Source organism: Mastigoproctus giganteus, chromosome 10 (genome assembly GCF_048544385.1).
Source record: "Mastigoproctus giganteus isolate SK-2022 chromosome 10, ASM4854438v1, whole genome shotgun sequence".
In the NCBI taxonomy this organism is placed as follows: domain Eukaryota; kingdom Metazoa; phylum Arthropoda; class Arachnida; order Uropygi; family Thelyphonidae; genus Mastigoproctus; species Mastigoproctus giganteus.
The window spans coordinates 145,108,002-145,124,584 of NC_143584.1; the positions used below are offsets into that span (position 1 = coordinate 145,108,002).

Sequence of the window (16,583 nt, forward strand, 5' to 3'; positions counted from 1 at the left end):
ATTTACACCACTGTTCAAGGCTCTGCAGTCATCTCTGAGCGTATTCTAACTTACACTTCAGTCTGATCACCTCTCCTTTGTAGTCTCCTTCACTTCACTTCACTTCACTTCACTTCAAGACCTCAGTTGAATAAAAACTGGTTAAAGGTAGATAACCTTCATAAAAGTTTCTTCTCACCTTAGTTCCTTAATGTGAAGACCTCGGCTAATACCTGTTTACTTTATTCCCCTTATCTATCTGCTTACAGATCCTTCATCCATCATCCTGGTTTTGGTTGGATTGCTGACTCATTATCATCTCACAAGCTTCAGGTCGCCCTTCTCAGTTCGCAAACTGTTAATAGCAAACAGATTTTGAAATGCGGATTTCATATGATCTAGTGTAAAAATAGTGAACCATTAGGAAAATTTATTTTGGAGCTGCTGAATAATGCCAATAAACTTTTTTATTAGCATTAGCCATTCAGCTAGTTTAATGAAAGATTCCATAGCAGTTTTTCAAGAGGGAAAGTGGTGCAAGTTTTATTCAATTGCACTGTTTAATATATTTGTGCAGCAATTTCAGTTTCACTTGTGCAAATGAAATCCTACCTTAAGTGTCATTTTTAGAGACAAACAAAAGGCCTTCTAGAATTATAAAAATAATCTTTCTGAAGCATGTTATGCTTTCTTCTCCATCAAAAGAACACAGTTTAACAAAACCAAGTTTTAAGTTTTTCAGACCATGTATATGGCACTTCTGACACAAAACCAAGTTTTAAGTTTTTTAGACCATGTCTATGTCTGACACAGTCAGAGGATCTTCTCTAACAAAACTATATCAATATCCAAAGTCTTTCACCTGAAGAAGATACACCGAATCCAGTGATGGACTAGCGACATCATCAGATTTAGTGTGTCTTCTTAACTCAGTGTTCCAGTTTTTGGTGATTCCAATCCAACAGGAAATAGAATAGTATGGAATAGGTAACATAGAATAGGATAATATAGAATAGGTAACAATAAATGGAAGGCTGACAGCCCAGAAGAACTGATTTGTACTATCATAGTGATCTGTACAGCCATTAGATATAAAAGTTTTGGATGATAAGAGGACTCTTTGTCTAGAAGCAAATTTTCCTACAACTCTTTTGCAATAATCATTTATTAATTTAAATCATTCTCCTCCTATGTATATTTCCTTTTAAAAACATTTAAATCCATTCCATAAAAGATTTCTATTAAATTTAAATAATAAAAATTCAATTATAATTTTAATCAACATATGTTTTTTAACTTGATTTTAGAAGTTTAACTTCTTTATAATCATTACGCATTACTTTTCACTTTTCACAAAATATTTTAACCTTGTTAAAATATTTGCTTATACAGACATTTTGTTTAACAATAATAAGTATCTTCTTTGCAAAAGCCCATAATATAAGCATCTTTCATTCCAGAGAGAAATAAAAAGTTGCTATATGACATTTCCTTCAAAGTTTGTCGAAACTTTTATATCAGAACCTGCCAGTATATTGCTGCAACGTATCATGGCAATGAGGAAAGCAAAAGAAACCTTGAAATTTAACAGCATAGATGCTGATAGTACGCTTTGCAAAGTAACCTATGTAAGTATTGAGTAGTACAAGTTATATGTTATTTTTGGTTTTTAGTAGCATTAGCAACTAAGGCCACATTGCTCCGGGATATGTGGTGATCATTCCTTGACCTTTCCGCATCCTCCGTATTTGGTGGTCACGGGCTCGAACCCTGGTCTAATCAAGAAGCATATGCTATGCACTGCTACTCCTTCCCAGCTGTCTATGGAGGTGCCTAGTAGTACAAGTATTGAGAACCTTATACTACATGGTTTTGAAAAGCTTCAGCTTTGTATGTAGCAAATTGCAAACTAAGTCTATTACAGAATACCCCAATCTTTATATTGTAAAGCAAGTTACCAAAAGTTACATTGATATTACACTTCATCTTATACTGTTGGTAACTCAAAAACTTTATTAATATTATTAATTATCTTATTATTTCTGAAAGTGAGGTTCTGGTTCTCCAACATTTTTATGTAGTCTCCTTGTTTCCTTCTTTTCCATTATAGCAAGCCATTGTTAAATTTGTTATAGGCACCTTGTAGACAGGGATTCCATATTAAGTAGTAGAATCTCATTTTGTGTTGAAAGATATCTGTTCTTCTCTCAACCTAAACTAATAAATGTTTATTTTACCTGTATACAACTTATAGTGACAGGAATCTTGTGCATAATCATAGTGATGGAAATTGCAATATGAGATTGATGTATTTTGTTGACAGAGAGAGAGTGAGCTTACATTTCTCTGTGTGCCAGTCAGTTGGAAACTGGAATCTGTTCTGAGCAGTATATTTTGTGTGGTCAGAAATATACTTTAGTAAAAATACATCAGGAGTTCATGGTTGTACTCACCACTGGTGTCATATCAGCACAGCTTGTGAGAAAGTGGTTCTGTTAGTTCAAAAATGATTGGATGAGTGTTTGGAACAAAATTGGAAGTGGACATTTGTTTATATCTTCCCAGCATATTGATGCCATTTACGCAGCAGTTGGGCTGGCAGTTATGTGACTCTGAAGTGGTTGGAACAGACATTTAACCTTTTGTATGGCATCTTAGAGAACGTTGTGCATGAGTATCTGGGCTACAAAAAGTTTGTAGCAGATGAGTATCTAAGCAATTGGTCTAACACTACAAGAAAACATGCATGATAGTTGCTATCACCTTTTCTTACGAAGTGTAAAAAGGTGATGGCAACTGTCCTTTGTGGTGTGTGTGGTAATTTTGATGGATTTCACTTTGTGTAGTTAAGACAGTCAACACAATTGATTAACAAGACATTTACCAAACTGAAGAATGCTATTTTCCACAGGAGGCCTGCTCTGCTGTCTCAAAGGGTTCTGCTATTGCATGAAATTATCTGGCCATGTGCTACACAAATCACCTTGGCCATCTTGAATACTTGGTGCCCAGAAACCAATCCCCACTTTCATTATACTGTGGAAAGAATACTTGTGTGGAAAGTAGTCATCAGAAATGTGTGAATTTTGTTCTTCAGTTTCTAGCTGAGGTAGACAATACAGGTAATTGGTCTTGGAATATTCTGTGGATTGAGGAGGTACACTTTCACTTCAGTAGTAGTGACAAGAATTTTTTGATGTAAGCAGTGCTTTTTTTTGTTAAAAAATAGGTGCTGGTACTCATTCTTTGCTATCAGGAAAAATTGAAAATTTTAAAAATATATGAAAAGTACTCTAAAATGTTTTTTTTCCTGATATTGTTACTTTACAGTAATGTTTTTAGAATAAGAACAACATATTAAGTAAATTAACACAATTTATTAGTCAAGTATATAAAAAAAATAAGTAAACTGTGAGTAAAATAAGTACAAAAAATTTCATAATAAAGTTTTTGTAGAATATTCCAAATTTTTATTAAGTTCTCATCCAACACCCTGTGCCAACTTCTTTTCTTCCTCTTTGTGTGTCGGTTGCTGAATGACATTTCCAAAGCAGTCACGAATCAACATATTTTGCTGGATTGAAGCAGGTCAGCGGTGGGCCTACTGTTTTAAGAAACAGTAGTGAAGAAACTGTTTTTGTCATCAACGAAGCGCTGGTTGGGCTGGCAATCAGATTCATTTGTGAAAATCCTTGTTCACATTCACTCCTTGAAATTGGTATTGTACTCAGAGCATTCATCAAATACTTCAATTCTTCCAAAACCTTCTTATCAATTAGGTATCCATGAATTTCATCTCTTTCATTTAACTGTAACCTAATTGAAAAGTTTCTAACTTCATTTTCACCAAATACCAACAATTCATGTTTACAAGGTTCCTTCGTTGTCCTCGTTTTCCTTCTCTCATCATCGGTATTGTCACTAGTTCTTAAATTTTAATTTTTCTTTTTTTTTTGAAACTATCCAAAATGTCAGTGTCATTAGGATATTCAGGTACTGTGACCATGTAAACAGAGATAGGGAAAATTTATTGAAAAATGTGGATAACGCACTTCCGCAAAACAACAGATGATTATTTGTCGGCATAAAAGAAAATCACTTTTCTAATTCTCGAACAGGGTGCTTACAGTTGATTCACGGAGGTGTCCAACCTACAGCCTGTGAGGAAAGTGAACTAAAACAGCATTTTAAAATTTGTTAATTATCGAAAAAATTCTCATTAAATGTTTTGTTTAGTAAATGTAATTGTGTATTGTACTTAATAAAATTTTTGAATATTTTCGATTTTACTTTTACATGCAACAAGATATGGAAAATATAACACCCTAAAGAAATCTAACTTTGAATTTTTTTGAATATGGCCCCTGTACAGGAAAAGATTGGACACCACTGCAGTAGAAGGTGGGCAAGAGCCCATTGCAAATACACCTTGAGCTGCTCACTGTTCACTAACGCCACTTCTCCATATTGTGGGATAGGTGGTCAGATAGGTTTTACCAGGTACCACTAAGTTGTAGAATGCTAATCCCTTTAGCTCTCTTAATTCGTGCAGCAGCACTAATTGACTGAAGGCCAAAAAAGTGAACAGGGCATACCGAGTTAATTCTCTCCTAATCCGTTTGCTATATGAAAATTTTCTTCACTCAGTGGAAACTATTTTAAATGTCAGGGTAAAAGAAATTCAAAATAATTTGCTATAAAAGGACTTGTTAGACAGAGGTCCAATTGAGTAATTTAGAATTATAAAAATGGTTATACAGTTTTGTATAGAAAATATCTTAACAATAGACAGTAAAAAATGCAAATCTAGTTAAGTAATTTTAAGCTTATTTGAATATTAGGTAAACACATGAAAAAAATTTATGGAATATTACAAATTTTGGAGTGCACTGCATCCAAATGCCACACATCACTGTAAAGATGCCGGTACGGCATACCGTTGCATACCATCCCAAAAAAAAAAGCACTGGATATAAGTATTAGTATAGGTCAAAAGATACAAGGAAGCCAAGCAACTGACCATCACCAGTCTGTTGCCTCAGTGCTCCAAGGTAAAAGAGGAACAGTTGCCAAATCTTTCCTGATTAGGCCTGATGACAGGATTCACTAAGAAATCCAAAAACGTCAGCAATTAAGTAGTTCCGTTCTGTGGGAGTTTAACCTACTTTACATAATACTTTTTATACAATAAAATTCACTTAAACAAATCACATGGCTTAATTCATGTTATTCATATTTAATTAATTCATTATGAACAACCACATTACATCCTTCTCACAAACACATTGATTCTCTAATATTTCGTAAATTTAATTCCTACCTTAATATTCGTTACAACAAGATCCACTTTGATTGTGTCATCTTGGAATATGATTCACACAGGAATGGCCATGGGAGATTCACATACATATCATTAGTCCATCACATGTATAGCTCTTGGCATATACAGTAAACCCTTGCTAATCCAGTTACAGTTAATCCAGATGGCAGATAATCTGGATCGAAATATGAAAAATTCTGTTCACAGTTGAGTACTTTGAAAGACATTATTTAGGAAGATGAGTTATTCTAACTGCATGCTAATTGATTGCACAGAGAGAGAGAGAGAGATGGAACATACATTACATTGTCTTGCGTGTTGTTTTTCAGTATAGTTGTTGCCTCTGAGTCTGATGGATGTTATTGCTTATATTGCTTCATTTACTTACTTCTTTATACATACCTAAGTTAACATATATATAATTATGGGTTCTAAAGAATTGAAAAGTGGAATAAAAAGAAAACACGTTAATTTAGCTATCATTAACAGGCTCAAAGTGATAGAATAACTTGAAAATGGTGTTCCTGGAAAAAAATTGCTGACGAATTTGGTATTGGCTGACAGACTGTCAGATATTAAAAAACAAAAAGAATCAATAAAGACATTTGCTTTAAACTTCAATGTGGGGAGTGATAAAAGCAGTGTACAAATAGATAGACATTAAAAAAGCCAAAAGAGGAATTGCTGGAAGAAGCTGTATTTAAGTGGTATTCACAAATTGAACAAGTTAGTGTATTTAAGTGGTATTCACTAATCAAACAGGTTAGTGCATAGCTTCGTGTTATTTTGTAGTAAATACCAAAGTGAGTGAAATGGCATCACGTTTGTTATATCTCATATTGTGAATGCCTTCACAGCAAGTTGCCATGATATTGCACTACCTTGAATAAGCCAAATATAGTAGTGTAATATCATGGCAACTTGTTGTGAAGACATTCACAATGCGAGATATAGCAAAAATGATGCCATTTCACCCACTTCAGTGACATTAGTCTTCTCAACTGGAGAAGCATTGCTTATTTGTGATAGTGCAATATCAGGGCAACTCATTGTGAAGACATTCACAATATGAGATATAACAAAAACGATGCCATTTCACCCACTTCGATGATTTACTACAAACTAACATGATGCTATGCACTAACTTGTTCAATTAGTGAGTTTTCCATAGTCTGAGGCTTTTAGCCCTAAAACCTTTTTAGTGGTATTCACAGCAATGATCAAGTGGTGTTGGCATGCATGGTGTTGAGCTAAAGGTAGCAGCAGCAGAAAAGTTTGCAAAATATTTGAAGTTACACAATTTTACTTGCAGTTCAGGAGGTCTGTGGCAATTTAGACAAAAGCACAATATCATTAATAGAAAAATTTGTGGTGAAGCCCTAAGTGGTGATGTTGAAGGTGTTGAGTCATTTAGAAAAAAATTAAATGAAATAACCATACAATTAAGAGAAAACTTGACAGTTTCTTTAAACCTGCATTATTATGTAGAAAACAAGTATAACTTCTGAGTCTTTTAAAATCGATGGATAAATGTATTGTCTTTTCATAGTTTTTAAATAAAGGTTCTACAGTGATATATTTTTAAATTTATTTTCATCAGCATTACCTATATTTCCATATATTGTGTTCTAAGTTTTTTTGTCTTTTAGGGCTATCTCTTACTTTACTAATCCGGAAGGCACCTCCATAGCCAGGCAGGCAGGAGCAGCAGTGCGTAGCACACGCTTCTCGATTAGACCAGGGTTCGAGTCCATGACCACCAAATACGGAGGATGCAGAAAGGTCAAGGAATGACCACCGCATATCCCCTGAGCAATATGGCCTTAGTTGCTAATGCTCCTAAAAACCAAATAACAAACAAACAAACAAACTAATCCGGATGACCCCCCCAATTAATCTGGATTAGCGAGGGTTTACTGTTTATTGCAAGATCGATCTAATAAATAATCCTAATATGATGATTCTTTTCTTTGTTCCTAGTGTAAGGAGCATACTGATCTTAAAGCACCATATTTTAATTTAAAATCAGTGCATTCCTTACATTAGGAGCATACTGATCTTAAACTAAAACTCATTGCGCTACTAGATGAAGTTGACTCACTGAACAAATGAGCCCTAGAGACAAATAATACTGGGGATTTCTCAGGGGAATCAAGTATCTAGTGACCTGCCAGGTGTTGTGTACCCCCTTCCCTGATTCAGTCTTCAGAAAAGAATAACATGCATATTGATTTGTTCAAGAGGATTTTGCTTTATTGGGTGATACCATTGTTATGAAAATGGGCATAATATTTTGTAATTAAGGACAGTTGGACTAGAGCAAGGGTGTGTCTGATGGGAGCAACAATTGACAATGTTAGCAAGATCAACAAATGCATTTGATTTGCTAATATCAGGTCCAACTTTGCAAGAAATGGCTAATTATTCAGCTCAACAACATGGAATTAGTAACTTCAAATTCAGCAGTGACTGGATACAGACATTTGAGGACAGGATTAACTTAGTTTTGTGAAATGTTTACATCAAGTCTGAACCAGCTGAGAAAGAAAAGACTACAGACTGGTATTGTTCGTATCGTCCATTCCTTGGAAAATGTGAGACAAAGGATATTTTATAATTTGCTGCCATGCAAAATATTTATTATTGAAGGACAGCATCTTGTAATGATGGAAAATTAAGTAAACAATCATTAGTCTGTTATGCTGCAATGCAGTACAAAACTGTGCCCACTTATGATTGGCAAATTTTTCGAGACAAGATGTTTCAAAGCGGTTAACCAGCATCTGTGTGATTATGAGGCCAATCAAAGATTGGCTAATGGTCAAACTTTTTCAGTCTTAGTTACTGAGAGGGGGGAACAGAAGAATGGCTTCAGAAAAAAGGGATATTTTGATGATTCTAGACTATTGCACAGCATATTCTGCTGAGGCACTTATAGTAGTAGTAGTAGTAGTAGTTGTAGTGGCATGTGATGCAAGAAAGCAAGTGTATGAGCTTCTGCAGCATCAGCCAAAAAAAAAAAAAAAAAAAAAAAAAAATACAAAACAATTCCCTCTAAATATTTGCCCAGTTCCTCCTTAAATTTATTTAACCTACCAACTTCCACAACCACAGATGGAAGTTTGTTCCAGCAATTAACCACCCACTGGCTAAAGGCAAATTTCTGCACATCTATTCTACATCTGTCTTTTCTTAATTTGAATTTATGTCCCATTAGGTTCGTAATCTGAACAAGTGGATGCTACAATAATGCCAAGTGGAAGAATCCCATCAGAATTCAGCATGCTGAACCCATTCAAAGCCTTATACACCTCAATCAGATCACCTTGCAGGTGCCTAGTCTCCAGCCACTGCAATTTGCAGAACTTAATTAGGATTAAAGAGGATCCCTTCATTCCACTCACCAATCTTGTTACCCTTCTTTGTACTCATTCTACCAACTCTACTTCCTTCCTAAAATTAGGCCTCCAGACCTGTACACAGCACTCAAGGCATGATCTGAACAATGCCTTATACAGAGGGGCAATCACCTCCTTTTCTCTGCTAGCAAAAATTCCTGTATATCATTGACAAAACTCCATGACCTGCCCTGGCAGCCTGTCTGCATTGCACAGAAAACTTCATATCTGACTGCACAATTATTCCCAGGTGTTTTTCATTTTCTACCATCTTAAGTGTAGTACCACACAGTTGGTACATTTCTCTGGGGTTACTTCTACCCATATGCAGTACTTTGCATTTGTCAATGTTAAACTTCAGTTGCCACTTCTGAGCCCATCTGCCCAAATTTTCTAGATCCTGTCATTAACAACGCTACCAACCTTTGTATCATCTGCAAACTTTGACACTAAGCCTGATATACCTTCATCAATCTCATTCATAAATATACAAAACAACAGTGGACCCAACACCGAACCCTGTGGGACTCCACTAATAACATTAATCCACAAAGAGCAGCACCCTCTGTCTTCTCCCACTCAACCATGCTTTTATCCATTGTAGCAACTTACCCTTAATATCATTCTGCTCCAATTTGTACAGTAGTCTTCCATGTGCAACAGTGTCAAAAGCTTTCCTGAAATCCAAGTATATGATATCAAAATTATTTTTTTGCATCCAGTTCCTTTGTAACCACATCATAATACCCAATCAAATTTGTCAGACAAGACTTTTCCTTAACAAACCCATGCTGTGTCTGAATTATTGCTGCAGTCTAGTCTAGCTGTATATGTATGTTGATAAATATACAGCTGTTGTTTTCACCTCCCAGTACCACCGATTTATGCAGCCACTGAATCAAGGTATTATTTATCAAGAGAGCATATACTGAAAAGATACTTGATCTGCAGTACAAGAGGATATCCATCCATAATATTGTAATTGCATGAGAACATGAAGTGTAATAATCAATTGTTTCAGAAAGAGTGACTGAAGAGAATATATTTAAAAATATGATCCTGCAAATAAGTGTGATAACAACGTTGAGGAATGGGGGCCACTGAAGGAGCATTTCGATTTTGTTGGTGAATTTTAGGAGTATAAGGTGGATGATGAAGTTGCTACTAGAATAATGCCAACACCAGAGCAAATACTTCAAACACCAAATAATACTGCAAACTGGGATTGCTTTTTTTTCCCTTGAGTGGAACTTTATTGCGTAAAAATTACCATTTTTTTTTTTAAAAACTTTTGTTAAAAATTAGTAGTGTGGTTATTATTTGTGTTTATCTGATTAAGTTTGTTCTCTGCTTCGCTTTCAGAGTTGCTTAAAAATTTGAATTAATTTTTAATTTACAAAGGATAGGAGCTCCACCTATCCTTTGTAAAAAGGATAGGTGGAACAGGACCAGGCAGTATGTCTGCCAGGGGCAAAGGTTGATGACGTAGAGCAGATATCATCTTTTAAGGGCACAAAAGGTGATATAGTTGTACACGTTGGCACTAATGATATTAAGAGTAGGAGACCGGCAGAATTACTTAACAAGTACAGGTCACTGATGAAAAAAAGCTGTGAATTAGGGTTGAATTTGAAAATGTCTGCAATTCTGCCCAGACACGATAGCAGGGAGTATATGATGAGAGCCTTGTCGATCAATTCGGCCCTGGAAAGATTGTGCAAGGCTCAAGGGATAGAATTTTTTTCAGCCTGGACGTACTTGTAACAGGAGAGACTGCTTCTACAGGGATGGGATACACTTGAATAGAAAGGGTGCAAGAATATTTGCTGATGCTATCGAGGCAGTGTTAGGTGGGTCGGAAAACTGATAGCTTGGGGGATACAAGGACTAATAGTTTAACAATAGCCATAGGCAGAGGTGAAGGTGATTCTTGCACAACTTCTATTAGAATAAGTAGCGACCTGGAGCGAGGGGTGTTGGGGTTTCAGGGACGGATGGCAGTCATTGTGAAACAGGTGGGTATATGGGATGTGTTAGAGTAATTAAGAATAAGAATAGGTGCATGTATACTTGCATGTATACCAATGCTAGAAGTATAGTAAATAAATTTGATGAATTTGAAGTGTTGGTCAAGACATCAAAGGCGGATATTGTTAGGATATCAGAGACGTGGTGTCACACAGATATAAGGAATGCCGAACTGGAATTTGGGGAGTACAATGTGTACAGAAAGGATAGACAGGATAGGAAGGGAGGAGGTGTTATGCTGTTAATTAAGAAAAACATAAAATCAAAAGAAGTGCATCCATTTTATATAGATGAACAGTGCACTGTCGAGTCAGTTTGGTGTGACATAAGCACTGTGAAAGCAAAAATAAGAGTAGGAGTGTGTTATAGGCCTAATGACTTGAATGGGTACAATGAACAATTGTACAGAGAAATAGAGTGGGCTAGTAAATCAGAATGTCTTATAATGGGAGATTTTAACTTCCCAGATATTGACTGGAACTTGTGGGTTGGGCACTCACACACTAGTCAGACTTTTGTGGATTTATTGGATGATTGTTTTCTGCAGCAGCATGTTCGAGAGGCAACCAGAGAAAGTAATACTCTTGATCTGGTTATCAGTAGTGATCATTCATGTATTAGGAATTTGCAGATAAAAGAACCACTAGGTGGCAGTGATCACAGTGTACTGACGTGGGATTTACTTAAAGATTTAATTACCATCAGGGGTAAAGGAAAGGGTTTTTGCTTTCGTAAAGGCGAGTACAGTGGTCTCCGACAGTTTTTAAATTCTGTACAGTGGGATCAACTGACGATGTTACCAACAATAAATTCTAAGTGGGAAGCATTCAAGAAATTAATCGTGGAAGCTACTAAAAGCTTCATACCTATTAAGAAATATTGTTCAAGGTTTAGGCCTAAATCGTTGTCAAATGAACTAATGAGACTCATAACAGAGAAGAAAAACGCATGGGATGCATATAAATTATCAAGCAACTCAGAAGCCTATGGCAGATATAAGTTAATCTGTAATCAGGTCACAAAGGAGGTTCAGCAGGCGAAGGCAGATTACGAGAAATCCTTGGCAAAAGATGCTAAGAAAAACAGCAAGGATTTCTTTACTTATATAAACTCTAAAAGGAAGGGGATGAATCTGATTGGTCCACTTGACATTGATGGTTCGACTGTTGATGATCCTGTTCAGATAGCAAACAAACTGAATGAGTATTTTGCATCTACATTCACACGTGAGGAATTATTAAGGTTTGAAAATGGCAGAAGGTTATCAAATTGTAGCAGGATACTTAATGATTTTGTAATAACTGAGAGCAAAGTGGAAGAGAAATTGTTGAAGTTAAACGTAAGAAAAGCACCTGGGGTGGATGGGATCTATCCAGTTATATTAAAGGAGGCGGCAAAGCAACTAAGCAAACCCTTAGCCATAATTATGAGAGCATCCTTGGACTCAGGGGAGGTTCCCACGGACTGGAGATGTGCAAATGTATCCCCAATTCACAAAGGGGGATGATAGAGGGACACAAGTAATTACAGACCAGTTAGTTTAACTTCTGTTCCGGATAAAATAATGGAGTCGCTGGTTAAAGATAAATTGCAGGATCATGTAGACAAGACTGCAGCAATAATTCAGACACAGCATGGGTTTGTTAATGGAAAGTCTTGTCTGACAAATTTGATAGGATATTATGATGTGGTTACAAAGGAACTGGATGCGAAAAATAATTTTGATATCATATATTTGGATTTCAGGAAAGCTTTTGACACTGTTGCGCATGGAAGACTATTGTACAATTTGGAGAAGAATGGTATTAAGGGTAAGTTGCTACAATGGATAAAAGGATGGTTAAGTGCTAGAAGACAGAGGGTGGTAATCAATGGGTGCTGCTCTTCTTGGACTAATGTTATTAGTGGAGTCCCACAGGGTTCGGTGTTAGGTCCACTGTTGTTTTGTATATTTATCAATGATATTGATGAAGGTATATCAGGCTTAATGTCAAAGTTTGCAGATGATACAAAGGTTGGCAGGTTTGTTAATGACAGTAATGGCAGTGTGCTACTGCAACAGGATCTAGATAATTTGGGCAGATGGGCTAAGAAGTGGCAACTGAAGTTTAACCTTGACAAATGCAAAGTACTACATATGGGTAGAAGTAATCCCAGAGAAACGTACCGACTGTGTGGTACTACACTTAAGGTGGTAGAAAATAAATGAAAAAGACCTGGGAGTAATTGTGCAGGCAGATATGAAGTTTTCTGAGCAATGCAGACAGGCTGCCAGGGCAGGTCATGGGGTTTTGTCAATGATATATAGGAATTTTGCTAGCAGGGAAAAGGAGGTGATTATCCCTATGTATAAGGCAATGGTCAGGCCACGGCTTGAGTACTGCGTACAGGTCTGGAGGCCTCATTTTAGGAAGGATATAGATTTACTTGAGCATGTTCAGAGAAGGGCAACAAGATTGGTGAGGGGAATGAAGGGATCCTCTTACCAAGAGAGGCTTAAGTTCTGCAAATTGCAGTGGCTGGAGACTAGGGACCTGCGCGGTGATCTGATTGAGGTGTATAAGGCCTTGAATGGGTTCAGCACGCTGAATTCTGATGGGATCCTTCCACTTGTTCAGATTACAAATCTAAGGGGGCATAAATTCAAATTAAGAAAAGACAGATGTAGAATAGATGTGCGGAAATTTGCCTTTAGCCAGCGGGTGGTTAATTGCTGGAACAAACTTCCATCTGTCATTGTGGAAGTTGATAGGTTGAATAAATTTAAGGAGGAACTGGACAGGCATTTGGAGGGAATGGCGTGATTTTTTTTTTTTTTTTTTTTTTTTGGCTGATGCTGCATAAGCTCATACATTTGCTTTCTTGCATCACATGCCACTACTACTACTACTACTTACTCAAAAAATGTTTATAAAGCTTCTCATGGTTTCACCTCAAATTGATATCTTCTTTTTTTATCTCTGCTCAACTGTCATGAAACTTTGTTTCTTTTCAGTTTTCAGTATCATGACAAAGTAGGTAAAGTGAAGTAGTATTCCTTTGGAGCATCTGTTTAATTCTTTTCACCCTGTTAGCCCCTTGTGTAATTTTTAATTTAATTTGCACATTAATTCTCTCTATGTTTTGTTATCATAACTGCTGGATGAAGGTTAATATAAACAAACTTTAAATTAATTTAATGACATCAGCTCAAGCCTTTTATAAAATAGCACAAAAAAGATTATAACAAACAACTCACTGAACACATCATAAAAATTTCAACCGACCTTCATAGTGTTTTTCAGAGTGTGTTTACATTGTAACTACCATCAGTTGGCTTTGTTTACATAAAAGTAAATTCTAGCAAGTTGCCATATTTTTAGAAACATTGAACCAGGTTGCCATATGCATGCTGGTGGTGGGGTAATAATAGAACAACTCTGTGAAGCTTTTTGTTAATCATACAAGGTGACATTATTTTTCACTGGGTAAAAGCAGATTTTATAATATTCATGAACCAAATTTTGTAATAAATGAATATGTTTACAGAGAAAAGATTATATTTTGCAAAAGAATTATGCGTGCTTCCTACAAAAGAGAAATCTGTATAAACAGAGTTTGTATTAATGGGACTCAGTTGTATGTTTTTTAGCAGTTCTGTATCATTCTAGACTTATGGAACATCCTTGTGTGTGTGTGTGTGTTAATAAATACTTTCATAGAACAGTAAAATTTATTTACTATTTTATCTAGCACTCAGTAGGCATAAAAAGGAGAAATATAAGAAATGAGGAGCTTTTTGGAATTGAGTGGGATATTGTTCCTTATAAAAAGAAATCTGTGGTATGTCAGACAGTTCTCACTACTAAAGGGTAAGTAAAAGAATTGAATACAAATATAACCAAGACACTTTTATTATTATTATTATTATAATTATATTCCTTCTGTTATCACTTATGCCTTTTAGATTAGTCAAAAGGTTTGCTCATTCCCACAGATATAATTTAGCCATATTAATACTATACAAAACATTTTGCCCTTCCATTTATTGTATATGGTATTATTAGTAGTAGTAGCAAATGATGCAAGGAAGCTAACTTATGCAACATGAAACAAAAAAAAAGTTAACACTTACCCATATAACCTGTCCATCCCTTCTAATATTTTGTCTAGTTCTTCCTTGAATTTATTCACACTACCCACCTTCACAACAACAGATGGAAGTTTGTTTCAACAATCAATTACCTTCTGGCAAAAGGCAAACTTCCACACATATCTGTCCTGCAACTATCCCTCCACAATTTGAATTTATTCCCCCTCATGTCTTTAATCTGAGCAAGAAGAAAAATGCCATCAACAACAAAAATATTTAAACTGGCTTTCCCAAATCTCTTTGATTTTGCTTCCTACATTTCTTGTGCTGCAGATATTATCTGGTATGTTAAAGGACTAATTATTATAATTTATACTGACAGTTCGATCTATACTTTCTAAAACTGGGCTTCTTTACCAGTGAATTATTTGTTTTTTGATTTTTGATGATTCCTTTGTGCATTATGTCACTTTATTTTTAATGATGTCTTAATATTCAGAGCAAAAAGAGCTTTGCCAAAAATTTTATTAACTGCTTATATGGACCTTCTTGTTCATTTCTCACTCTTTGTTAATCTCTCCAGTTTTGATATTTTTCATTCTGCTTCCATTTAGTAATATAATTTTTATTTATTTATTATTATTATTATTAGCTGTATGGTGCAAGGAAGCCTGTGGCTTATGCTGCACCAGCCAAAAAAAAAAAAAAAAAAATTCTGAATTACCCCGAGAGAGAGAGAGAGAAGAATGATGATATCCAGCTCAGGATCCTAGGTGTGCCAAGCCCATACTCACCAGATGTGAGCACACCATGTATTATTACTGGAGAGCTAAACCTACAGAATATGAGGTGGATGCACCACAAATGGCACATCCGCCTCTCAAAATTTGCATGTTATTAATTATAGTTGCCAATATTTGTTTGTTCAGTTTTTCCAGTATGTGGAAAGTGTGAAAGTTCTAAAAGTCTAGTTTCTGTGATAAATATTTATTGATAAGATTAGATATATATGATTAAACAATAGAATATTAATATTTTTAAGATTTTTGATATATGTACAATTTTACTGATTAAATATTTGCACATCTAAATTTTTAATTTAGAAATTGAGGGAAACTCTTATTGAAAAATTTAGAAGTGCTGGGATGCTCAACCTATGGCATGTGTTCCACTTGCAGTACATTTATCTCTCAAAGTTGGGTGTTATTATAGTTGCCAATTTGTGATATGGAAAGTAAAGAAGTTTTAAAAATGAATTATATGAGGGTTGCTCAATAATTTTTCATTCACAACCATACTTCTTGCTATTTCTAGCTGAGCTACGGAATTTAAGACAAAGCTGCATCACATAGTAACGGTGCAGTTCACTTATGTGCACATTGTGAGTTTGGCAGTCGATTATCATTATGCCTGTTGTCTCACCTACATAACGATGAATGTGACATGCGAGAAACAGTATGCTACTCTCAAATTTTGTTTCCGTCTCAGGAAAACATCAGATGAAGTGTAGGAAATGTTAAAAGAGGCTTATTGTGAATGTATGCTTCCATATAACACAACTCACAGGTGGTTAAGTCCCCCATTGTGAATGAATCATGTCTATCACAGATGGATATGATTCATTCACAAAAATCAGCATTCCTAGGCCCAACAAAGAACCCTTGGAGACTCCTCTAATAACAATAGTCCATGAAGAGCAGTGTCCATTGATTACCACTCTCTGTGTTCTCCCACTCAACCATCTCCTTATCCAAATATTTGGATAAAGAGATGGTTGAGAGGGAGA

At 35.6% G+C, this 16,583-nt stretch overlaps 1 protein-coding gene across 1 annotated transcript in view; it reads left to right on the top strand.

Annotated features, from left to right (window-relative positions):
• Nucleotides 1-16,583, top strand: part of LOC150079336 (uncharacterized) — a 283,854-nt gene that overhangs the window by 168,604 nt on the left and 98,667 nt on the right. Inside the window, exons 12-13 of the mRNA XM_090383035.1 lie at nt 1,440-1,607; nt 14,458-14,576. Of these exons, the coding sequence (XP_090239161.1) occupies nt 1,440-1,607; nt 14,458-14,576 (287 nt within the window). The remainder of the gene's footprint in view (nt 1-1,439; nt 1,608-14,457; nt 14,577-16,583) is intronic.